Source organism: Mustela putorius, unplaced genomic scaffold, assembly GCF_011764305.1.
Source record: "Mustela putorius furo isolate JIRA1106 unplaced genomic scaffold, ASM1176430v1.1 tig00000174_pilon_pilon_pilon, whole genome shotgun sequence".
Taxonomy (NCBI): Eukaryota; Metazoa; Chordata; class Mammalia; order Carnivora; family Mustelidae; genus Mustela; species Mustela putorius.
Window position 1 is genome coordinate 18325777 of NW_025421304.1, and position 25394 is coordinate 18351170.

Sequence of the window (25394 nt, forward strand, 5' to 3'; positions counted from 1 at the left end):
CCAGGGCTGAACCCTGGGCAGGGGGGGAATGGGGCCGGGGGTGTTGGTGCCATCAAAGGGTCCTCACTTGCCTTCATGGAGAAAAAGAGAGAGAGGGAAGGGACACAGTCGCCCTCTGGACCTCAGTCTCCACATCTGTTCAATGTCCTAGTGTAAAAGTAACAACATTGACCTGGTATCAGGCAAACTGGATTTTGCATCCCAGTCCTGCTTCCCACTAGTGTGTGACCTTGGCAAGTGACTTAAACTCTCTGAACCATCTCAGTTTCCCCATCTGTAAAATGGGACTGGATCTACTCAACTCAGTGAGATACTCAGGACTCAGTGGGGCCTCAGCTAAAATGTTCTGCTTTCCCCTCCTAGCACACCCCTTCCAGGCTCCCTGTCTGAGAAAGGAAGAGCAAATCATCCCTGGGGTCCCCTGTCATTTAGTCCATGTCTTCCACAGGACTCTGCATCTGGAGCCATCAGAGTCCCAGCTGACGGTGTCTGGGTGTGAATTTACCTGTCACTGTGCCCATCCTCAACCATCTCGACTCAGGATCTCAGAGGCTTCTAGAGGGAACAGATGGAGGGATGTGCAGCCTTGCCTTGCCTTTATTCCAGGAGGCTCTGAAACTATCCTATGGCCTTCTGCCAGCTCACCAAAAATGGCAACACTCATGGATTCACCTCCTTCACCCTCTAGTTAAAATCCCCACCCGTGAACACCAAGGCCAGAATCTGCACAGGTGAGACCCAAACTCAGTCCTCTTGCGCCCGGCCTGGTGCCTTCTCCTGAGCCAGGAGGGCACATGCTGCCCGAGATACCAGAGTGTGGAACTCCGCCAGCAGCCAGGCTTCCACAGCCCTGCTTCGCGTGCAGCCCTGCGCAGAGCACCTTGCACGAGTTAGCTTGTTGGATTCTTCCAGCAATCTTATAACAGGTGGTGTGTCTATCTCCAGCTTACAGTAGGAACACAGAGGACTAGGAGTGTTCACTGGCTTGCCTCAAGCCTCACATCAGTAAGTGGTAAGATGGGAGTCACCTCAAACCAAGGCTTTAAGCTACAAGGCAGGGCCCAGCCCATGTGCCCCTCCATCAGGGTCTGTGATTTCCATGGCTTTTTGGTGCCTATCAGTTGCCCACAATGCTCATTCCACCCCTGACCATAGGCAGTCCCATAGGCTTCCCAAGTCAGGTATCAGAATTCTCCCCTCTCGGGGTCAAGCTCAGGCAAAGACTCAGGTAGAGGTTCCCCTGATTTCTCAAAGCCAGGTTCAACTTAGAGCTCTCTAGGACAATCTTGTCTGTTTATTTAATTCCCTGTTCATTGTCTATCTCAGTCCCACCAGAACATCAGCTCTGGGACAGTAGGCCCCTGTCAGGCTTCTCCGTGATGCATCCCCCAGCACCCAGAGAGAGTCTGACACATAAAGAAGTTCAATAAATGTTTATGAATGAATGAATGAGTGAATGAGTGAATAATAAGAACAAGAGAAGGCTCATAGGCCCATCCCATAAACAGCCCTAAGGCAGAGGGCTTAGATTCTATCCCCAAAGGAGCCTACTCCCCTCTCTGTGCCCAGATTTCCACCCCCAACCTAGCCTATAAAAAGAAAACAGAGAGAGGTAGGCCAGATGTCTGTAACAATATTAGCTCTTTTTGTTTGTTTGTTTGTTTGTTTCTGCTGTGTTCTGCATAGTTCAATGAATGAAACAAAAGAATTAATGGGACAGTGAGTTGTGTTCCAAGGCTAGATGAGATTGTTACTTTTTCTTCACATTAAAATCAGAGAGCCCTCAGTTGGCTACATCTAGCTATCTCTGTTACAGCAGGCTTTTTACTTTGGCTGAGAGAGTCCTCAAGGACCCATGGACGAGAGCAATGATGAATCAAGAAAAAGGAACTATCTCCCAGTGCAACCACCACAGGAGAAGCACTGGCAGCTCTCCTGCAGCTTAAATGCAGTCATTCACAAAGCATTGAACTACACTTCACAGTTTGCCTACAGCTGTATACAAGAACTCTCTGTTTCCTGGCTCAGGCTGTTCAAAACCAACTCCAATCGTGCAACAAATTTCTATCAAGAAGCATAAAAATGTGCACAACCTTGACCAAGATTCCCACTTTTGAGAAAGGAGCCCAAGGACAGAAAGAAGTGCAAAAGATGTCCAGAGCTCCACTATGGACGGTGTCCAACAAGAAGGGATTTGTGAAGTTCATTCTGACACACAGAGCTGGAGGAAGGTCAGATGTGGTCTCTAATGAAATGTGATCCAAGCCACCCCTCCAGTGAAAACCACACAAAACCATGAGCCCCATAGACAAGGTAGTGTAGTGGGACAAGGGATGCTTATTTTTCTAGTGTTTTTTTGGTATCTGCATTCCCTTATTTTAAAGTAAAACAAGGGGGTGGAAATAAGCCTTATCACATTTGTTACCCACCTTCTATCTTACAGCTGACAGTACTTGGGACAGGACTTCCTTGGAGAACTCTTTATAGAGTCCTAAACCAAGGTTTAGGGGTCATAGTCCAGTTCTGACCCACCAGGAAATGGGGCCATAATCCCAGTTCTGACACCAACTCACTGAGTGACCTTGGGCCAGCTGCTTTCCCCACTCTGGCCTCAGTCTCTCCTTCTGCCAAATGGACAGAGGGCACGGTGCTGTGAGAAGCCCAAGAGAAGCATAAAAGCTGACCTTTCGGACCCTGCGGCAGATCCCGGGACCGCGAGGGTGTCGGATTTGGCAGGAGAGGGTGGTGGCAGCTCGGGTGTGGGTGGGTTCTCCACGATGAGGGGATGGTGGGCCGCGTCCGCATCTTCCACCTGCACTTCCGGGAGCTCCTTTGTAGCCGGCACTTGGAGAGAGGGAGGAGAGGACAGTCAGAGAGAGAAGCCAGGTCCCAAGGGCTTTGCTCTGAATAAAGCCACAGAAAGCATGTTTGGATGGGCCACCAAGAGCCTCCCCTCCCAGTGGGGCCCACCGGAGAGCTCCATGCAGGGGTGCAAGAATGCAGATCCCGGGGGCCTCCGAGGCCCTTGGCCACCCCAGACACCAGCCCAGGAGCTGCAAGCGAAGCCATGACACCTTTGAGGCCACAGAAGCTCTGGAGCGCCGTCTGGAGTCCAGGTCTCCCAAGCTCTGGTTTCCCAGGGCCTAGGGAAGGCTCAAAGACCTGGGGTTTAGCAGGAGTGGCGGGGGTGGGGTGGGGTGGGAGGAGCAGCACCCAGAGAGGGCAGGGCGAGGCTGAGAGAGTCCAAGTCTGAGGGCCTGGCCTGGCACAGTCTCAGTGCTTCCCCTCTCTGGGCCTCAGTTTCCCCATCCCAAAGTGGGGGTCACAAAGGCACACGGCATCACATTCTTGAAGGGCCTTGAATGGAGACATTGGGCAGTTCCTCGCAATCAAGGATAACAGCCTACCCTTGAAGTATGTGCCACCCTTGTTTGGGAATGTGTTTTGGTACCTCCTTGTTTCTGGACTTGCCAGGACCCCCTGAAATCCATCAGCCCAACTCCTCTCCTGACCTCTGAGAGGCCTGGTACTGGGTCCCGTGTGTTGGGTCCCGCGTACCAGGACAGGGTCCTCCCTTGCAAGTCTGGGGGTGGCCCTGCCTCAGTCTTTATCACCCACCCCAGGGACTGTGGGGACAGGCCTGCCCGAGGCAAAGCTCAGAGGACGCTGAGGGGCCAAGATGGGGGCCCCCCTCTCTCGGCCTTACCTGGGGGGGACGACTCGCTGAGAGCCAGGCCCATTGTACCCAGAACGAGGAGAGGGAGCATTCTGAAGCCCTTGGAGGCTCGACTTTCTTTTTAAATGGCCACCATGGGGAAAAGCCAGCACTTTGTGGAACGTGGCTTAGGAGGGAAGCTGAGCAAGACCTTTTGGCATTTGCTCTACTAAGTCTTAAGCCCTCAGAGGAAGAGGACGAGCAGAAATAGAGAAGTTTCTAAACATTTAAGGAAGAGGTGTTGCCAGACTAACAAGAGATTTCCCCAGGCTGTGGAAAGCAGGAGAGAGCGTAAGGCACAAGGGACCTCAACCAGCTTCCCGGACAGGGCCGGGGTTGGGGGGCTGTCCAAAATGCTCAGCGCCCCCACACTGCCCCCAGCAGAGCCCCAAGAGCCTCCATAATGCCATCCTGGGGAGCCTGGGAGGGGGCAGGTCCTCCCCCACCCTGCCTCGCCCTGAGCAAGACTCTGCAACCTCTGTCGCCCCCAGGAATGGAGGAAAACCCCTAAGCCCGGTGTTTCATGTTTATAGAACAAAAATCACATTATGAAAAATAGAATAACAAGGCATGATTAAATTGGTTGAGAGAAGAGTCATATTTACTGTAAAGCCCTTCCTCCATGCTTGCCATCCATTTCACTAAACTCTTAGTGCTTTATATAGATTAATTCTTTCCCCTTTCCGGGCCCTTCTAGAAGAGCACTGTTACTGTCGTCCCCATCTTGTGGGTAAACTGAAGCACAGAGCAGTGAAGGAACTGGCCGCAGAGCCAAGATTTTGACCCAGGCAGCCCGGCTCTAAAATTTATCCTCTTCCTTTGTCCTGAGGCTGGTGACCCGCTCACGCAGAGGTCTCCATTTGGACAAAAGCTTGCTCCAGGCCAAGCAGCATCCTGGACACGAGGATAGCGCCCTTCCTACGGGCTACCATGCCGTACCCGCAGCATCTCACACCATCGTGGGCCGTACCACCATGGCTGCATCAGCCCATGGTCCTAACCCCGCAGTGGGACTGTTTCCCCAAGTGGGGAGGCTCCCAGGGACCAGGGAGGACACATGGTGACTTCAGATGGCACAGACATGACAAAGGAAATGTGGAATGAGAACGTTTCTCCCATTTCAGTCCTCTCTAGCTCCTGAATGCACAGAGACAAAGTCTCAGCCCCGTGTTCCTCAGCCTTAACACCTTTGTGGCTAAGAGGGCAGGTCTCCCCTGGGAGCCTTGCGCAGGCCATCGCCCTTTGCTGAAATTGTCCGCATGACTTGGTTTTCAGTTCATTTGCGGTTATTTCTATTTATGCCCTCTACTTATGGCAAGCAATGCTGGTTGCCCACTGGAATAGAATAGTAAAGGTTCCTGATTGAATAAACTTAATTAAATTTAAAAAATGATTCCACTGAAAGAAAAATGGCAAGCCAATCAAAGTAGAATTAGTACAGAATATAGCAAAAAATCAGAAGGGATCTGTGGGGGAGGTGGAAATTAGGGGACACTCAGGAGTGAGTAGATCTAGGGCTTGCCCAGAAGACCCAGCATGGGGGGTGTCAACCCTTGTGGTGGGGCTGATCGCCCTCATTCTGTGCCTATTGCAAGCCAGGGAGAGAAGACAGCAGTGGATCTCTACTCATGAAATGTTCAATGCTGCCTGTCTACTGACCTCACAGGCAACCTTGCACACTATCCCCCCAAAATAAACAAATGAAAAGGGAAAGAGGGTGGGTCTGGCTTAAGTTGAAGCAGAAAGTGATAGGGGTTAGTCCAGAAGCACCCTGCTGTCCCTGAGTCCTCTTGTTATCCCAAAGCAAGCAGTGGAGCCCAAGGGCTAGCAGGATCCAGACTTACCCTCCTTCACTGGCCCCTGAAGATGCCTCCCCTCCTGTTGGCCTGCAGCCACCTGGGGGCCTCTCTGTTCCTAAAATGGGATTTGCTGGTGGCAGGGGTGGGGGGGGGAGGGTATTGACAATCCCCAGGAAGTCCAAGTCCCAGAAAATCTTCAGGATTGGTAGGATTCTGTCTGAAATGGGTCCCCACATTCCACTTCTGCCTCATTGCCCTCAATTTATTCTCTTTCTCCACCCAGATCTCCTAGTCTAGCTATCTTAGTAATTTATTTAAACTAGGGTGTGATTGACTACCTATAAAAAATGATGATCTGCAGAATGCAATGTTTAACCCAAAGAAATTAACTGCTAATTATGGGCTTTTAGGTACAGAGATAAGTGGACTAATACCCCTTAAGTCACCATGAAGCAAGATAAAGGCATTGATCAACAGAGGAAGAGGGGGTGGTTTTCTAGTTCAACTGCTAATCCCACCCCTGGACCATGGCACCCATGCAGGGAACAGCCCAAGCCATGCAGGAGCCCACAGCCCACGTGCAAGCATGCTGGGTACACAAGATCACACTACCTAGGCGACGGACGGAATTCCTGGTCTCCTTGGCGAAGTTGGAGTTGGACAAGGCCGTCCTCCGGGAGATGAGGACGGGGATGCGGGTGATTGAGGGGCGGTAGCTGGGCACATTGGGGAGGTGCTCTGCCAGGGTTGGAGGAGCAAGCCCTGGGGCCATCTGGCCGGGCGGCTGGTCCTGTACCAGGCGACTCAGCTCCACGTCCTGGCCTGGCTGAGTCATGGTGCTGGGGCCAGTGGGGCTCAGGCAGGTGTGGGACCCTGGGGACTGCAACCAGGAACACAGGGTTGGGGGAGGTGGGGAGGCCTTCTCCCCACCAGCACCAACATGGACCCGCCCGGTGCCCGTCTGTGCTTGCAGCAGCTGCCCCTAATGCCCGAACACTGTTTGTGTCCCTGGAGTGAACACTGAATGCGTCGCCAAATCACGCTGACTGGTCTACTCAGCAGCTCCAAGGGACAGCATTGGACCCCCTCACCTTGTTGAGCTTCTCTGTTAACCAACCACATGTAGCATTTCCCACCTCAGACAGAAAAAGTTAGAATCAGGGATGCCTGGGTGCTCAGTCATTAAGCGTCTGCCTTCGGCTCAGGTCATGATCTGGGATCAAGTCTAGCATGGGGCTCCCTGCTCAGTGGGGAGTCTGCGTCTCCCTCTGCCTGCCTCTCCCCCTGCTTGTGCACTCTCTCCTTCAGACAAATAAAAGAATAAAATCTTAAAAAAAAAAGAAGAAGAAGAAGAAGAAGAAGAAGGTGCTTTTCAAAGATCAGATTGGGGAGCACCTGGGAAGCCTCTGCCTTCAGCTCAGGTCATGATTCCAGGGTCCTGGATCGAGCCCCACATCAGACTCTCTGCTCAGGAGGGAGCCTGTTTCCTCCTCTGACTATTTGTGATCTTTGTCTGTCAAATAAATAAATAAATAAAATCTTTTAAAAAACAAAACAAAACAAAGATCAGATGGGGAGCAAACTTGGGACACCTGGGGTCAGGACACCTGTGTCCTGTGTCAGTCCTGTGTCTGTTGCTGGCTGGCTGGTCACCATTATGGCCTCTTGCCTCGGTGCCACACAGCTTTGGGTACCTTCGACACATTGTCCCCCTGCCACTCTGACCAACTGCCCTATGAGGCAGGTACTACGATTGCCCTGTCTTTCTCTAATTAAGAGAGGTCACACAGCCTGGCTCCAGGTCCCACAGCAGGCGGAAGGAGGAACCCAGAGTGAAGTGCAGGTCTGTGGCCTTGAGTGCTCAGCCACTTCCTGCCCACTCAGAACCTTAGTTTTCTCATCTGTGAAATGGTCTGTCTGCCTCCCAGGGTGACTTGAGAAGCATGGAGTCTCACAAGGCCAGGGCTCCATGTCCGTCTGCCTGGGGCTCTCCAGCGTGGCTCCCCGAGACTTTACCACACCAAGACTGGAGTTCTCAGGTTCAGGAGCGGGAGTGGCAAAAAAGAGCAAAGTGCATGTGCTGGGTTCAGCCTGGGGATCTGCCCAGGAAGGAAAAGCTCATCAAGACACGGGGTCCAGGATGGGCCCTTTGCAAGCTTGGGTCCCAATTTTGACTCAGAGATGCTCCGTTTCATCCAAACCCTCTCTAGATGGTAGCCTAGAGAGCTGCGTTCCCAGTGAGTGCAGGTGGGGGGCAGAAAGGGCTGGCTGGGAGTGGGGTTTCCACGGGCCTGCTGGCGTCCCGAGAGCCTCCCGCAATTCCCCTGGGGCCTTTGAAATACATCACCAAGCTCTGATAATGTGGCCCCAAGACACAGAGGATGGGTTTTGCCTGGAGATGAGACAGGTGCAGGGGTGTAGGGACAGTAGAGATGGGGGTGGTGAGTGCCCTTGTCCCCAGGCTGCCCCCAGCCTGAAAGTATCATCTATCAAAGCACTGTGCCCTGCCCCCCACCCCCAGCACACCCCTACCTTCTGGACTGACAGTCACGGCCTCTTCCTTGGGCAGCTCCTGCGGACAGGAAAGTGGAAACAAAAGCTGGACCATCAAGGCCCCTCCTCGCACCAGGCCAACCCGGATCCTGTTGGGAGATCTGTCTTCAAGAGGTCACCTGGGCCCCTATTCAACTCCTTGCTCTGCCGGATTGGTCAGGCCCTGCCCCTCCAGCTGCTGGAGCACCCAGGAGATGGCCCCCACCATGTAGAGGGGAGGGCACCCAGAAGCCCTGGGCCCCCGCACCTGGACTTGGCACAGAGCGGGGGGTGTTCCCATGCAGCTCTGTGCATGTGGGGACCAAGCAGCGGCCACAGCACCCCCCACCTGGGCACTGCCCTTCACAGTGGACGACTCTGTGGGACTCTATGGGGAGGGGTTTTCAGCCCCATTTTATGGGCCCAGAGTGGAGAGGTGATGTGTCCAGGGTCACACAGCCATGTGAGGACTGGCCTACGGGACCGGCTGCTCCCCACCCATGGCCATGTCACCCCAGGCCCTCCCTGACCCCACCTGACCCCTGGTATAAGCCAGGCTCTGCAGTACCCACCACCCTGCTCCCCTTTGTCCAGGGGGCATCTCACCAGCTGAAAATCCCCCTGTAAACAAAGTAGATAAAACCCAGCCAGGCCCTGGAAGTAGTTGGGTACCAGGCCTGGTGCTGCTCTGTACCTGCTGTGAGGCCTTCTGGGGCTGGGTGCCGTCTACTCCACTTGGATCCTCACCAGCCTGCACCTCCAGACAGCTATCCAGCAGGACACTGTGACCCCAAGGGGGAAGAGGAAAGGGCTAGTGTTGGGGGGGTTAGACATTTCCTGAGCCCTGCCTAACGGGAGCCAGCCCCTCTGTTGGGAGCTGGTACACAAAGATGGCCAAGAATAGGTAGGTCCTCACCCTCATGAGGCTCCCCAAATGGGGCAGGCAGACCTCCACTGTGCCTAGGAAGGAAGCCTGCCCAGAGGAGGTGGCCTCTGGGCTGGACCTCAGGGACAATGAGTTTACAGTGAGGAATAGGCGAGGAAGGGTATCCAGGAAAGGGGAACAGCATGTGCAAAGGAAAGCATGGTGGATGGCTTGAGGGATTGTCCTCTGCAGGGTGGGAACAAACCGTATTGAACAGTGTTCAAAATGTACTCCCAGCATCTCCCCTCTGCGAGCCTCTAGGCTGGTGATGCAGTTAGGGCAGGGAGTACAAGAAAAGTGAGGCCCAGAGAGGTGATCTGAGCTGGCCAAAGTCACACGGCAGATTGTCTGACACCACACAGATCTGAGTCGGGAACCTCACTTGGCTTGGAAGATCTGATTTTTGAGAAGAGCCTGAACTCCACCTTTAAAGGTAGAATCTCCAAACTTTAGATGCTAGAAATTAATCCAAGTTAATAGACTCCTAGCAATATGTAGATAAACAAAAGAGCCCATCTACAGGTTAAATTGGGCCCTTCGAAGCCTGTGTGCGGCCTGTGGGTTAAAATGGTGACTCAGATCCAGGGGCCAATGGGACTTCCATAATTAGAACTGGATCCTGGTTCCTGGTGGCCCACCCTGCCCCACAGGCCTCTGTCAGCTCATGGAGGGCGGTCTGCTGTGTCCACCATCCAGAAAACCCAGATTCACCATCTCCTACCCAGAGCGCCAACCTTCAGCTCTCCCAAGGTGGGTGAGGAGGTGGGCACAGAATGGCAGCCCCAGTCAGTTTGGAGCCAGAGGCCTGGGAGAGGGACTCAGTGATCACATGGTCACAGTGGCCCCCATCCTCACCAAGACCACCCTGAGGGCCCGGGGCTATGACTGGTCCCATTCCAGCTCAGCAATTGAAGGCACAGATGGTCCATCCACAGTTATATGGCTGGCACAAGGCAAGCCTGGATGAAACATGGGCATGTACGCAATGCTTGGCTACCTGCCTCTGAGGGTCTACATGGCCCCACAGGACAGAGGAGTGAGGCAACTGTCCTGAGGATCCTGGCACTCAGCTCTCTTCATTTCCCTTCATTGACATGTAGCTATTTTCCATGTAAGGGGCCTCAGCTGTCAGGGTCATACTCCCCACCCTGCCCAGGAAGAAACAGATTTTATTCAAAAGATTCAAGTCTCAAAAGCAAGGGCACATGATGACTCTGCCTGAACAGTTTAGCCTTATTGGGCCCCTTCGTCCTTAAAAATAAAAATTGTGTTTTGTGACTGCAATTATATAAGATTCAATACTATATATAACCTCTTCCATTGTAAAGTTCATTTTCGGGTCTGACGTTAAAAGAAATTAAAATGTGCTTGAAGGTCCCTAGACGTGAGATGGGAACCATGCCCTTCCCGGTTCTCAAAGCACGAAGGCCAAGGACATGAACATCCACAGCCTGGGGTCTTGCTCATTCTAGAATGAGGCCAGGAAATCCCTGAACGGCCCTGAGCACAGCACCGGGAAGCCCTCGGGCTGCCTCTGTTTGCCTATCTGTCAAATCGGCAGGACTGCTCAGCCTGTCCAGCCTGACTCCTCTGAGGGAGATCAAAAGGGCCAGTGAGAATCTCATGAAAAAGTCAAAAAAGACTTCCCATGTCTGGTGTCATTCTTGATCCTCCATCTCTCAACACTGATAAGCAACTCTCCTCTCATGCGACATCAAGTGCTGGTTTTGCTCCCAGCTCTGTGCTCGCTGGCAGCGCACCCTGGACGTGGAGGAGACCGTGGCCGAGCCCCAGTTCTTTCGTCTGTGAAGCAGGATGAATAATCAATGCCCAGAGTCTGGCATGGACACCAAGCATTGCACAAATGGTCACCGTTGTCATGATCGTTCTTGTCATTATTATTACTAATAGTAAAGGAGGCAGCATCTGCGGGATTAGGAATCGCCCACGTGGATTGGGAAACATCTTGCACAAACATCTAACAAGCCCTACCATGGCCCTGTCAGCACCACCGGGGGGCTGCCTGTGGAGCTATGTACTCAACGTCATGTTACCCCTGGTCAGCAACGTGCCCAAGGCCCCCTCTTGCCTGGCCCAGAAGCCACAGAGAACCCAATTCTAGAAACCTCCCCAATCCCAGGGGAGGATCAGAAAGACTGGCTGAGGTGGGCACTCCTGGACGACCCCCACAGCCGGCCATCCGAGTTAAAGGTGCAGGGAGTAGCCAAGAGTTGACTATCTGCTCCTTATCCCCCAAGTCACCTGGAAGGTGACAGCCCAAAGCAAGGGTCCTCGGCACACTCCTAATCCGGCACCCCAACCCTGATAGAAAGAAGGGGAGTCCTTAGGAAGAAGGAGCCACCTACTTGGGTCTCGCCGTCTTTGCCAACAAGAACACCCATGATGCAGGAGGTCAGCTGGGGGCGATGACATACATCCCAAGCCCCGGGTCGGGGGCACACAGGGAGACAACTGGGAGAGCCCCGGCCCAGCCCCAAGCCTGCCAGGCCAGCTCTGGAGCCAGTGTGGCTCGGGTCGCCGATGAGCCACTGATCCTTCCTGCTTCTAATCAAATTGAGGGGATGTGCCGGGAACTCTGCAGAAATGCCCCCAGGGAGGCCAGGTGGGGACCGAAAGGCTGCGGTTGCTAGGAAAAGCTGAGCCGTTGCTGGCAGAAACCAGGTCGCTAAGCGACCGTCTGCCTGTTACCAGGGCCCGTTGCACGTCATCAGTAACCCCTGTGCCTCCATGAAGCCAGCCCAGAGCATCCTCCCTCAGCCAGGGACAGCCCAGTCCCTCCGCCCGTGTCCCACGCCCTCTGGCCCTGGCCCGGACATCGCTCACTCTCCCAACTGGTGCCCTTGTCCCAACCTAGGGGCCCGGGGCCCAAAAGTTCCCAGAGTTGGAAACTTTGGATAGACATTTGTGTGGATACGTGCGTGTCTGGAGCAGTTGGGGGTAGCTACATACATGTGCTTGTGTGCACGAGCATGCATGCAGGGCATAGGATGGCCACGTGCGAGTGTGTAGCAGTGTGCCTGCATGTGCAAGTGTGGGTTGTGTGGGCAGGCTATGTGTGGGTGTGACTGTGTGCATACCTGCACACAACCCAGCGTGTATGGGTTTGTGTATATTTGTGTGTACATAGAGTGCAGATATGCGTGTGTGCCTATGTATACTGTGCACTGAGAGCACATGTGTGTTTGCTACATGCGCGTGTGGGTGAGCACACTGACTTGCTGGCCTCTGAGGTGGAAAGCAGATGGCTGATGGGGCTGTACTAACAAGGCTGGGCTGCACCTAAGTCTTCATCCAGGAGATCAGGTGTCACCTGTCAGGGAGAGCAGCCTGGCTCCAGGGGACCCAGAGGGCAGAAATCGGACTGTGTCACAGAAACCATAGGGAAACATACTTATTTTTGTGGAGGAAATAATTTCATAAGTCAGAGGTGTATAAGAATGGGATGGACAGTCCTCAAGAGGTTGTGAGCTCCCTATCATTGGAGGCAAGCAAGTAGGTGTGTAGCCTCCAGCCAAGGATGAAAAAATTATATGTGAACTAGGGACAGGTGGACTAAAACCAGAAGCCACTGAGCAGGCCTCCAGCCCAGAAGTCCTGTGTTGGTTTCACAGTGTAACGATTTCCTGCCTGGGACTGGAAGGGACCCTCAGTGGGGACGAGAACATCAACGACATTTGATGGGGCGCCCACTGCAGGCCAGGCCCTAATATGCCTGCTACACAGCTGGCCCTGGCACCACTCTGCTGGGGCTGTGTGTGTCTCCATTCCACGGATGCAGAGGCAGACGCTCTGTGCGGTGTGAACTTGCCCAGATCACTCTGCCAGGAGGAGCAGAGCCCATGTCTCAGGCCAGGGAGGAAGGGTGTGGACACCACAGAGGGCCCAGTGACAGGGACAGGTAATAATGCAAGGGACAGGTTAAATCAGTCTGGACTGCCCCATGATAACAGCCTCCACACGGCTCTCCCTGCCTCCATCTCTCCACAGTGCAGCTGCCAGATCACGCCACTCCCCTGCTCACAAACCTTCAGTGGCTCCCCATTGTTTCTGGGAGAGCAAGTCCAAGGCCTTCACAACCTGGTACCCTGCCTCTGAAGCACCATCTCCCCCACCCTTGTTCACCAGCTGCACTGTCACTGTCCCCAGACATGTGGGTTGCTTTTGAGGCTCTCTTCGAAACCCCCAGGTTCTATGCTCTTCTCGTCTCCCACTCCCCTCTTTGGTACCTTTGGGCTTCTCCTCTCCCCGCACCGGCTCCCCCAGCATCTCCTTCAGCCCCGTGGTTTCCAGTTCCGTCTATGCAGCCAGACTCCTGACTTTACGTCTCTAACCTCTCACCACCCAACCCCGCCCTCAGGTCCAATTGTCTGCTCTCCATCTCCCCATCTGTCCCCTTTCCATCTGTCCTTCTGTCCATCCCACATTGGGAAAAAATCTTCTCCATATTAGTGGTCTTTTTGTATTATTACTGAAATGCATTGGACACAGAACACGATATAAATTTTAGATGAGCAGCACGTTGATCTGACGCGTTTGTAGATTATAATGTGATTGCCACCGTGATGACAATTAGCACCTCTACTGGGTGATATAATGATTATTTCTTTTTAGTTGTTGGAATAATTAAGATCTAGTCTCTCAGCAGGTTTGATGACTAAACTTTAAGTGGTTTCTGATCGCCAATCTTGAAGCATTATTATGACTGATTTCTCTGTGTGTTCAGGTGTAATCTTTATGGATGAGAGCAGAGGACATTCCAGGAGGACAGAATCCAGGGTGGCCTTCACGGGGTCAGAGGCACCCATGGGACCATTGTGGGCGGGGTGGAGGGGGACGCAGCCCAATGCTTTGGTTCTATGACAGAGGCTCTGAGCCCTTTGCATAGGCCCCTTCCCTCCTCCATCCATGCAATCAGCCAACAGTCATTTGGCACCAAGGATCTCGGGATGTGGGAGTGAGCACAACAGACAAAATCCCCCACCCCCAGGGAGGCTGTGTTCTAGTGTGTGTGTGTGTGTGTGTGTGTGTGTGTGTGTGGTGGGTGTGGGTATAGGTGTGTGGGAGGCTGTGAATGGTGGGCCATAGGAATTCCGGGTCATTGTGAGCACAGTGGGAGACCCCCCCCCCGCTTCCCCAGCCTCTCTGGTCAGTGCCCAACAGCACACAGCACAGAACGAACAGAGATGCCCCCCCACCCACCGCCCCGACCAGAAGCCCCACTACCCACACTGTAACCCTCCCTGGGTCACCCTTGCGGAGAAGACGAAGGACACACAAGCGCCTTACTCCGGCTCCTCCTCCTCTTCTTCCTCTTCCTCTCCATCCTCCTCCTCATCTTCTCTTTCCTCTTGAATCTGGGGCAGCTCCCTGAGTTGAGGTCAGAAGTAGGAAGTGAGGCCACCTGTAGCTCCCCCCATCTCCCTCCAGTCTCCATTTTCAGGAGGATGTCCTGCGACCCCTGAGACCCGAGCGGAACTTCTCAACCAAGACTTGACCTGAGGAACCCCACCTGAGCAGCCTCTTCATGACACGAGGGACCTGACCCAGCCCCTGCTGTCCTAGTGTCATCCCTAGATCAGCCCCTGAGCCTCTCTGAGCCTCAGTTTCCCCATCTTTACAATGTAGGCCATGGGCCCAAGGACCTGAGACCTCCCAGCTCGAGAGGCTATCACCAAGATTACTGGTGGGAACAAAGATCATGCTGTCCCTATGGAGGGCAAGTGGCAATCATTACCACGGTCACACGTTCCCATGCCCCATGACTCCATAGCCCCCCTTCCAGAAATCTGTCCTGGACACCTACTCATGTGCCTGTGTAAGGACATCTGTGCCAGAGTGTTTGTTGCACAATTATTTATAATAACACAATTTCAGAATCAAAAATGTCTGTGGGCAGATGAGTCCAATTACGGCACATTGACACAGTGGAATATTACGCAGTTGTAAAAACAACCGTGGGTGATCTTTCTGGGCATGGGAGGTGGAAAGACCAGAACGAACAGAGCAAGGTGCAGCAAGGAGGAGTGGAAGCAGGTTCGGTTCCTGTGCTGTAAGCCCCTGGGTACCTTTGGGATTCCCTACCACATGCCTGTTATCTTCCCAAACGATCACTTTTTTCTGGGGCTGTTTCTGGCTCCCACCTGGGCATCTCTTCCAAGGCTTCATTCTCCTCTTCATCAGCTGGAACCACCTCTGAGCCCTGCAGGTCAGTGCTGCCATCCTGATGTTCATGCTCCTCCCAGTGAGGGTCAACCTCTTCTAGGACGAGATCGGGCTCCTCTTGGCCTCCAGGGAGGATGCAGACTGCAGGGGACACAGGGTGGGTGGGGGAGAGTGGGCTTGGGCCTCTGAGTCCCCGGGGCCACATGGGGGGGCCTTGGCCATCACCCACCATGAGCCAGCTCTCGGGCAAGCAGCAGGAACAGCACCATTATGCGGGGAACCTCAGCAACCAGATCAGTGCTAAGGTGCCAGGCTGAAGCTTGCGATCATTCACACTATCTCCTTCCAGTCGTCTTCCCCCTCCTTTTCCTCTTGAGATAGAGCTTCGATTACAGTTAGCCTCTGTGTCCCCTTGGGCCTCCTTCTTGCAAGTTTGTGCAAAAGCAGAACCATGGCCTCTCGGGTGATATGAAAGTTCCAGGCTGCAAGTGCATGGTGGCCTAGACTGTCCCGAAGGATGCAGAGAGAGCTTGCCCCCTGCCTGTTCTCTAGATGCCGCCCACTGGGGACAGCATACTCATGCTCCTAACCTCAGCATCCGCTTCCAGAAGTCTTTCCCTTCTGGGCCTAGAGGCTCCAGCTTCCAAGGGGATTGACTTTCTGGTAGTGAAGGTCCCATCTTCAGATTGGAATTGGTCATTTTCACTAAATCTCCATGTACCCAGGTCTCTGACAATGCAAACGGTGTGGGGCTGTGAGCCTGGCAGAAGTGGGCATAGGCTAGTCTCATCAGGAACCTAAGCCCAACAAGCAAGAGAAAAGGTGGGGGAAGAGGGGAGATTGCCTGGATCCCAGGTGTTCCCAAAATCTCCAGGTCTTGGCTGGCCCTTGAACCAAGCATGAGATTATAAACAGTGACTTTAAATGGAAGTTGATCTCACATCTTATCCTGTGACTGGAAATTATTGCTCACAGTGTAGAAGAAAAATAATATAATACCAGCTACATTTACTGAGCACTTACTATGTGCCTGTAGTGATACACACAGATTAACTCAATGAGTCCTCACACCAAACTTTTGAGGTGGGAATAATTGTTACTCCCCAATTTTTCCCTCTTTTATATTATTCCCCATTTTACAGATGAGCAAACTGAGACCCATGTTAAAACCTTCCTTTACAGGGTGCTTCCCATGTGCCTGGTGCAGGGCTGTCTGTTTTCTGAGAGCTGCCCCTTCTGCTTCTGCCTCTAGCTCCCGAGTACGACATTATCCTGCCTCACAGAGGAAGGATCATCCTGCCCTCCAAGGAAGCCTCCAGGAAGGCTTCCAAGGAAGCCATGCATCCTGAACTAGCCAGCCTTTTCCACGCCGGTCCTGGCTCCTCCGGCCCTACAAACACCCCTGGGGTCTGACCAGGGAGAGTCTTCCAAGCATGGCCCAAGTCCAGTGGTGGGACACATCATTCATTCTAAAACACTGTCATCATGGGGCAGCATCTCTACCCTGAGCAGCCACTTGGGGTGCAAGGCCCTACCTGACACAGCCAGGGACACCCAGGGGATTAGCTTTCACAGCCCATCTGCATGGGAAGAACAGTACTCTCGCCATTTTATAAACCACAGAGCCAGCTCAGAGAGCCTGAGAGACTTGGCCAAGGCCCCACAGGATGTCAGAGGCATTGCTAGGTCTCCTGACTCCCGATTCCCTGGGGTGCTATCCCAGGAGATAAACATGCCCTGGGAGTGTCTCCCTGGCATGGGGGCCTCTCCATAACAGGCACTGGATGAGCCCATATTTGGTGTTTTGAAGAGTCGGTGTGATCTTTGTTGACAGCCTTGCTTTCTTTTTCAACCCTTTCTTTTCAGGTGCTCTTTAGTGAGTAAGCATTTTACAAGCTTTTCCTCCTTCCACGGCTGTGCCAGGCCTGTGAGCCATGCCCTATACTGTCCCCATATTATAGCCAAAGACTCTGTGGCTCCGAGAAGAGGACCATGACCAAGGCACTAGGCAGGTGGGCCAGGCACAGGGTACTCTGCCACACTGACCCAGAGCCAGGGTTCTGAGACCCTCTCTGTAGGCATCCAATTCACAGCTCTCCTAGCTTTTCCAGGGCCCCACCCCGGGGTCACAGATAGGGCCACTGAAGCACTGTGGGTGCTCAAGCTCCCACGGAATGTCCTGTTCCATCTGGGGCTGAAACTTTGCCCCTGGGGTGCCTCACTGGCATACCAGCTCCTGGCCAGCATCATCCCTGCCAGGCTCAGATGTCCCTCAGGGCAACTGAATGGGGTTCTGAGTCCAGCAGTGAAGTCCTCAGGTGCATCTGGGGAAGGAGCTCCTGTTTCCAGGACCAGCAAACAGGGAGGGTGGGAGCATGGATTCCAGGCCAAGGCCCCCAATAGACCCTGAGTTGCTGGCAAAGCCTGAGCCCTGGCTCACCCTCTCCAGCAGGCCGGGGTCCTCAATGCTTCGGGTGTGGCTCAAAATTCAAGAGCCTTTGCTTCCTCAACCTCCAGGGCTTGCTCAGCCTCAGAGTAGTCTTTGTGAAGTCACTCCCCTGCTCAATCACCTTCAATGGCTCCCCATTGCCTACAGTTTAGTCCCCTAAAATCAGACCCCAGCTTTTCTAGTTTCACCTTCCGAACTAAGAACTCAAGATTCACGAAAGCACCCAGCTCTCTCCCTCTCCCACCTCCAGGCATTTGCTCACTTTATTCCCTCTCCAGCATTGCCCTCCCCTTGCCGCAGGGTTGGGACGTGAGGGGTCTCCAAGGCCAAGGCCTGGGAGACAGTGTATGTGGTTGAGGGGGAACGTGTTCCCTGTCTTTGGGAGGCAGCTGCTGCTCAGACTATCCTCACAAGCACAGTGCGGGTCCATTACAGCCAGACAGTCCCCATTTTTGAGAAGCCAGACTTTTCCTCTGCAACGCCACCTCCCTTTTAGATGCTGGCAACTAATTCTAATATTGACAATCATTCCATGCCCCAAACACAGACATCTGTGAACCAGTTGGGGCCCAAAGCAACTGGCTCGGGATCCCCGGCAAACTCCTCCTTCCTGCTCCCCCGATACCACAGGCCACACGAACCCACGCGTCTTCTGAACCTGAGCGCTCGTATTAGGTTCACCTGAAGCAAGGACATTATGCAGTCACAGCTTTGATGTGCCAATGTATGCTTTTTAATGTCAGTGAAGGCATGTGTCACTGTCCACTCGGGGACTCCAACTCTTTGAGGGAGAGAACACAGGCAAACCTAAGGGGATCCTCTTCTGGGAAAAACTGTGTCCCATGGGGGCACCAGCTGGGTGCCCGGCCCCACGCTGAAGGCTGTGCAGGGGACCCCTCAAAGAGAGTCCTGCACGGCCTTTCCCACAGCCTGCTGGTGGGAGGTCCTCCTGCTTTCTAGCCAGCTGCCCTTGGCCACCCTTCTCCTTGCTTCTCTGGAAGGGGCCGGCCTTGATCTCAGAGAGGTGGCTCTGGGACTGGCTGCCCTCGCCCTGCCTGGGAACGTGGGGAGCGGCAGGGGCGCGTCACTGTTCAAGCAGGGTGCAGGGTCGACAGCCACCTCTTCCCCTCCCCTGCAGGTCTTCGGGGCACCCTTCTTTCCTTCCATCCATCCATCTGCTTGTCCATCCGCGCGCTCCCAGGATCCCTTCTCTCTTGTTTCAGAGGCCCCCCGCTGCTGCTACGCCTGAAACAAGACAGAAGGGGTGGGTGGCTGGGTGGGCAGGCGGAGGGAATGAACGAGCAGGGACGTGAGTGAGTGAATGGGCAGAGAGGCTAGGGGCAGAGCCAGTGGCAGGAAGGACACGCATCCCCCAGCCTGTTGGGCTCACCCCATAGCGTGGCTTCAACAGTGTCCCTCCTGAAAACATATACTCAGTCCTAAGGTGAGCTCGTTTAGAAACAGGATCTTTGCAGACATCATCAGTTAAGGATCTCAAGATGAGCTCAGCCCAGATTTCAGGTGGGCCTTACATCCCTGACTGGGGCCTTTCCAAGAGAAAGGAGAGGAGACTGGACAGACACAGAGGAAAAGGCAGGAAATCTACAGGACCCTGAGCATTGCCAGCAGCCACCAGGAGCCAGGAGAGAGGCACGGGATGCTTTCTCCCCAGGGCAGACACTCTGAATTTGGGCCTTGGGATCCTGGGCAGGCAGAGAACACATTTCTGCCATCTGAAGGCCCCAGTTTGTGGTCCTCTGCTTGGGCAGCCCTAGGGAGCTCATACACCCGCTTCCTGGCCCTGGGGCCCCTGCGCTCACCCACGCCCCACACACTCCGGGCTCGCAGGGAGGCCCCGTCCACAGCTGGCTGAGTGCCCTTCCTCCTTCCAGGGCAGCAGAGAGGGGGAGAAGAGGGGCCAGGGCCTCCATGTTCAGAGCTTTCTGGGGTCTCTGCTCCAGGCAAGGTTTTCTGTTCCTTTAGCCTCGACAACTACTACCAGGCCATGTGGATGCTAGTCACCACTCCATGACAACCGGCTCTCTGACCTCAGGCACATCCCTGGGCCTCTGCCCGCCTCAACAGGCATATGGGGCTCACTATTCTCTGCAGGATATCCATGAGACCAGGCAAGCCCTGCACTGATGCCTGCCCCTCACAACATCTTTAGCATCATACAAATCCCATTTCTTCCTATGGTCCCTCTGCCAGACCCCAGCTCAGCAGTCGCTGGCCCATCTGTACTCCAGGCTGTGGGGGCCCTCCTCACCCTCAGGAGGCTTGTAAAGACCACCATCAGCCTAATGGAGCTGGGGTGGACATCCAGAGGACACCCAAGGCCCATGCTCCAAGGGCCCCTGTCCAGGGTGGGGCATGGCCTCCACCCACAGGTCCTGACTTCTGCTTTGCTCACCTCTAGACTATTATCCCAGGCCTGGCATAGGGCAGGCCCTCCATGACCTTTATGAATAAATACAGGCCCCATGGGCCACATGCTCTTCCTGAGGCCATGAAATGAAGGAAGGACAGAATTTGGATCCTTCCCCTCCTGGCCTCCATCCGTCCCCCCAGTACAGGTGCAGGTCTGGGATAAAGGGCAGCACACAGCTCCCCACCCCACCCATAGATGAGGGGAACCCTCCTGTCTCAAGAGAGCTGGAGTTTACAGGACCTAGCTTCCCCAGGGAAACCCCATGCCTTGCCCCTCTCCCCTCACCCGGGGACTCTGCTCAGCCCCACCCACTGTCCCAGGGAAGCAGTGTGGGGGGCTCTCTCTGGGTGTTCCCAGAGGAAGGGGGTGTATCCAACTTGGCCTCAGAACAGTTTTCTCTGCATAGAAACTGGAAGGCAAGCCAGGTCCCCCAGCATGTCTCTCCCCAGCCCCTCAGAGGAATCTCCAGCCACAGTCTGGCGCTGGGCCAGGCTGACCTGAGGGAAGGTCTGCAGGGCAAAGGCTCTCTCAGCTTCAGATCAGGGGCCCTGAACCCCCAAAGCAAGTCTAGGCCTCAGCTACCAGCCCACTGCGCACTCAGACCAAGATACCCTCCCAGGGACGCCCATTAGGACCCACTAAGGTGTCACTTACTTGGCTGCACGTCACATGTCCCAGGGGCATCAGGCTCCTGCATGGGGAGAAGAGAGGAAATGTCATGTCTGCTCAGCAGCCTCCCTGCCCCCAACACCCCTCCCAGCAGAGACAGAAGCAAGAGGGTTTTCCTTATCCCCTACCAGGACACCCACAGAAGGTCCAGTTCCTCCCAGCTCCTCTCTTGTCTTCTTCTCCCCTCCTGCCTCTGCACTTGCTCCCTGCTCCAGGCTCTTCCCTCCCTGGATCACCTCTTGGTCCCCCCCACCCCCACCCAGCTCTTCTGCTAGGGCTGGGCCCCCTGCCTGAAATGCCTGATAACATTCCCCTCTCTGCGTGGGGAAAACTTCCTCCCAGCCTTCCCCGGGGAGTGGTCTCAAAGCTCTGTCTACAGGCGAGGCCTCTCCCCACCAGCACCCCGCCTTCCCCTGCCCCAGCCCCATCCTCAGGGGCCCCTGCTCTCTGTGAGGGCATCTTCATGGACACAGTGTTCTGACTACCAGGACCTTTTTTTTCCTTTGTCCCCCACAGAGGCCACATGGGGTCTTTGCCCCCCACAGAGGCCACATGAGGGCTCGGCCTGTAGGGAAGGGGTTCCTGAGGCTTCTCATCCACCTCCTGCCACAGCCAGGACTGGGGCTCAGGATTCCCACCCCCCAGTTTCAGGTGCTGCTCTCAAGATACACAATTGTCCCCAAGGGAGAAGGGCCAGGTGCCAGGTTCTTTTTTATTATTTTTTAAAGATTTTATTTATTTATTTATTTAGAAAGAGAGAAAGCATGAGCAGGGGGAACAGAAGAGGAGGAGGGGAGAGGGAGAGAAAGAATCTGAAGCAGACTCCCTACTGAGCTCAGAGCTGGAAGTATGGCTCAATCCCATGACTCTGAGAACAGGACCCCAGCTGAAATTAAGAGCTGGCTGCTAAACCAACTGGGCCAGCCAGACACCCCCAGGTGCCAGGTTCTTGGAGAAGGAAAGGAAGAAGTGCTCCCCCACCTACCCATGTAGCTGCTCAGAAATGCACAGAGGGCCCTCTGGTTTCCTGCAAGCCCCACTTCTTTCCAGAACATTCCAGGCCTCTCCTGTCTCTGGCCCTTTGCATATGCTGATCCTTTGCGGGCTCTTCCTACATTCCCCCTCTTCACTTTTACCCACCCCCATCCTACTTCCACCTCAGGTCTCCGCTTGCAAGCCACCTCCACCAGGAAGCCTTCCTTCATGTTCCTGGGAGACTCCTCCACTGTACCCCGCATCCCCTCTGCTCCCTCCACTGACTGTGACCCCTGCTCAGCAAGGCTGGGCCAGCACTTCTCAGCTCTATGGCCAAGCTGCCCCAGAGTGTGTGTGGAAGAAATGTGAGCCAAGCAGATGGGCAGATGGCCTGGGCTGCACTCCCACGACAGGCTCCCTTCTTCCTTCTATGCCCCCCCAGACCATCCATCTGAGCTCCCAAGACCCTTCCCACCCTGACCAAGGCCCCGCTCCGCCCGCCCCACTCCACCTGCCCCACACAGACCTGCTCCCCAGCCTTCCCGTGGAGCGTGGGCTGCGGCAAGGCCCTCTCCAGCCTGTGCAGGAGCCAAGCCATCAACCTGCATGTGGGAGAGAACAGGCCATGTCTAAGCGGCAGGGCTCATGGAGAAACTGAAACCAGAGCCGGGTCCCCACCATGGCAGACAGCAAGCCCAAGGGAAGGCAGATCAGAACCCAGGTGTCCAGCCCCAAAGACCGTAGCCCTCCGCCCTGGCGTCCCTAGGCCAGCCTCTGGGACTGCTCAGACCCTGGCAGGCAGCCCAGCAGCCTCCCACCCCTCCCGGATGTGCAAGCAGGCCTCTTCCCTGCCCCCAGGGTGGGAGCATTTGGCCACACCTGTCCTGATTTTTAAGGCACACAGCTTTAGGCTCAGCAGCTCCAGTTCCTTGGACTGAGCTACAGATGGACTTGCACGTGAGCCAAATGATGCTTGTACAAGGCCACTGAGTGCAGCAAGAGTGGAAACAAACCTAAACGGCCGGCAAATGGCTAAAGCAAAGCTGGTATAGCTATATGATGGGGCACTCGGCAGCTGCTGAAAGAGCAAAGCAGGCCCACGTGCACAAGACCACCTCTAAGAGACACTTTCCGATGAAAGAAACAACTTGTGGAGCAGTCTAGAGATTTTGCTGTTGTCTGGTACGTTTTCAGCTACAGGAGAATGGGACCCCCCCACCCCCCCGCTTGTGTGTGCATGCAGAATGTGTTGGGTGACAGTGGTGGACAGGGCTGCCCAGGGAAGGACTGCTGGAAATCCCTTTAAATTTTCCCCCGGGGGATATGTTTAATTTAAAAAACTAGTTTGGTGAAGTGTTGGGTGTGGTCTGGGGCAACGTACTGGTCCTGCTCCCCAGGAAAGGTGCAGCATTTGGGGGGCTCACCTGGCAGGGTCGCTGGGGGACAGCAGGGAGGAAGCCTGGGAGCTGGGCTGGGGCTCTGAGGTCAGCCCCTCCTTGGGCTCCGGGGGACCCGCCGTGGACATACAAGGGCTCTCCGGAGCCTGCAGCATGGGCTCAGTTTCCAAGGTCGGTTCTGGGTTCTCTACGCAGTGGGGAGAGCAAGAATCTAAAGAGGACAAGGCAGGGCTCCATGTGACCCCTCATGGGCACTGGGGGGCCAGATTCAAGGCCCCAACATGACTGAGTAGGGAGTCCCTTGGGCCCACTCCAACTACCCCCTCATCCAATGGACATGGAACAGAGACTCAGAGAGCTCAAGGGACTTGTCTGAGAGCTCGAAAGACCGTCCCACACCACTCGCTTCCCAGCCTGGACTGGGGAGGGGTTCCAAGGCCCCCAATGGCAGCCCACTCCTGGAGAGCCTGGGTGACGGCTAAGATCCTCCCCCAGGATCCCTCAGGCCCCAGCAGCACCCCAGCCCAGCCTGTGCCATGCTGGGTAGCCCTTCCCAAATCCCCTCCCTGTACCTGGGCCCAAGACAGCATCTTCAGGCTCATCTCTCCAGTCCTAGAGCAGAAACAGGGAGTGGGGGCGTAGAACAAAGCAAGCCCTGTGCATTCCCCCCACCCCGGCCAGCTGTGCCTAGGGCAGGTGGGGGAAGGGGCTCCATCCTTCCCTATGAAACCCCCTTGCTCTTTTGCAGTCACTCCTTTCCATCCAGAACCCTCCAGGGAGGACAATACCCCCTCTATGTGTCCCAGGGGTGAAGACAGCCTGCAGGGTCCTTCCTGGGGCCCCAGAAACCCTCCCAGGTGGTCATCTGCCTGCTCCCCCTTTTCACTGACTTACCTTGGAGGCTTTTGGGGGCTGAGGAAGCACTTTCTCCAGATTCTGCTCAAGCCACCTGAGCAGCCAGGGTCCAGACCTGCAAATGGGCCAGAGGTCAGTGGAACAGCCTAATCACACTTAGAATGTCTGTTGGAGTCCCAGGCTTCGACCAGCCCTTTCTCACCTCTGGTCCACTGTGCACAATGGAGAGCCTTTACTAGAATCTCTGGAAGGGCCTAGGTTAAGGGGCGAACTTCCACCAGCCTCAAATTCTGACCCGTGCCTGGACCAGACCCGGAAAAACAGGCCCAGCCCTGGCTACCTGGGCAGCAGGTGAGGAATAAGGAATAAGGGCTGCCTAGGAACCTGAATGCAGCATGGTGGGGTGAGGGGGTTGGCCATTCCCTGTGCCTGGCCCAGATAAGTCTGGCTCCACCAGTCCGGTAGCAGTGCAGTCACACAGGGCCCGATACTTACAAGGGCCTGGTTTGAGTTTCATGCTATTGTCACCACCTGAAACTCAATCTTAAACTTAAATTCTTTAAAATATTTATTTATTTATGTACCTTAGAGAGAGTGAGAGCGAGTGCACAAGCATGAGAGGCAGAGGCAGGAAAGAGAATCTCAAGCAGACTCCCCTCCAAGTGCAGAGCCTGACACAGGGCTTGATCCCACCACCCAGAGATCATGCCCTGAGCCAAAACCAAGAGTCTGACACTCATCCGACTGGGCCACCCAGGCGCCCCAAACTCTTAATTTTTTAAAGGAATCCTGCCTTTTAATTTTGCACTGGGCTCCACAAATTACATAGCTGGTCCTGAGGCAAATGAGTCCCAGATCTATCTGGCAGCCCCAGATAGGGGGCTATCAGATATGGGGTAGCCCTTCCATCTGGGAAGAAGCGAAGCTCCCTGTTCCCAGGGGAACGAATCCCCCCAAAAAAGAGCTGGCAAGCCCTCTAGGGGCCTTCATCCTAAATGGCTTTATTGGTCTTGTGAGTCAGCAGAGTAGCCCTGGGGAGCCCTGAGCTGGGCAGCTTCCAGGAGACAAAAAGAAATAGCCTGTGAACTAGAACAAAGAGTAAATGAATGGAGTACATTCATTCATTCATTCCCCTCTGTGCTGAGTCCCCTCTTTATGGCAGGCACGGTGCTGGGTGCAGGGGGATGGGGAGTCAACCAAGAAAAAAGCCTCTGCCCTCAAGAACCCAACAGTCTAACAAATGAATCAGGGGAGGAATGAATGAACGAATGGGGTGAATAAGGATGAATGCATGACTCTGGGTTTCTAGCAGAGATCGCGAACTGGAGGCTTCAGGCTTATTTGGGAGGTCCACAAGGTCCCAAAAAAGTTTCAATTAGTTGGCAACAGCTAAAAATTAAGGATTACATAAAAACCTAAAATTTCTAGCTTCTCTTGAAAAATTAGAGGGTCTGTCCACACTGG

General features: G+C 54.6%; 1 protein-coding gene across 1 annotated transcript in view; it reads right to left on the bottom strand.

Annotated features, from left to right (window-relative positions):
• CNGB1 (cyclic nucleotide gated channel subunit beta 1) overlaps positions 1 to 25394 on the bottom strand; it is a 61780-nt gene that overhangs the window by 31914 nt on the left and 4472 nt on the right. The window contains exons 7-16 of the mRNA XM_045076121.1: positions 23970 to 24045; positions 23648 to 23687; positions 23103 to 23262; positions 22205 to 22280; positions 20689 to 20725; positions 15133 to 15295; positions 14279 to 14359; positions 8741 to 8828; positions 8047 to 8086; positions 2685 to 2844 (exon numbers count right to left, since the gene is read on the bottom strand). Coding sequence (XP_044932056.1) covers positions 2685 to 2844; positions 8047 to 8086; positions 8741 to 8828; positions 14279 to 14359; positions 15133 to 15295; positions 20689 to 20725; positions 22205 to 22280; positions 23103 to 23262; positions 23648 to 23687; positions 23970 to 24045 — 921 coding nt within the window. The remainder of the gene's footprint in view (positions 1 to 2684; positions 2845 to 8046; positions 8087 to 8740; positions 8829 to 14278; positions 14360 to 15132; positions 15296 to 20688; positions 20726 to 22204; positions 22281 to 23102; positions 23263 to 23647; positions 23688 to 23969; positions 24046 to 25394) is intronic.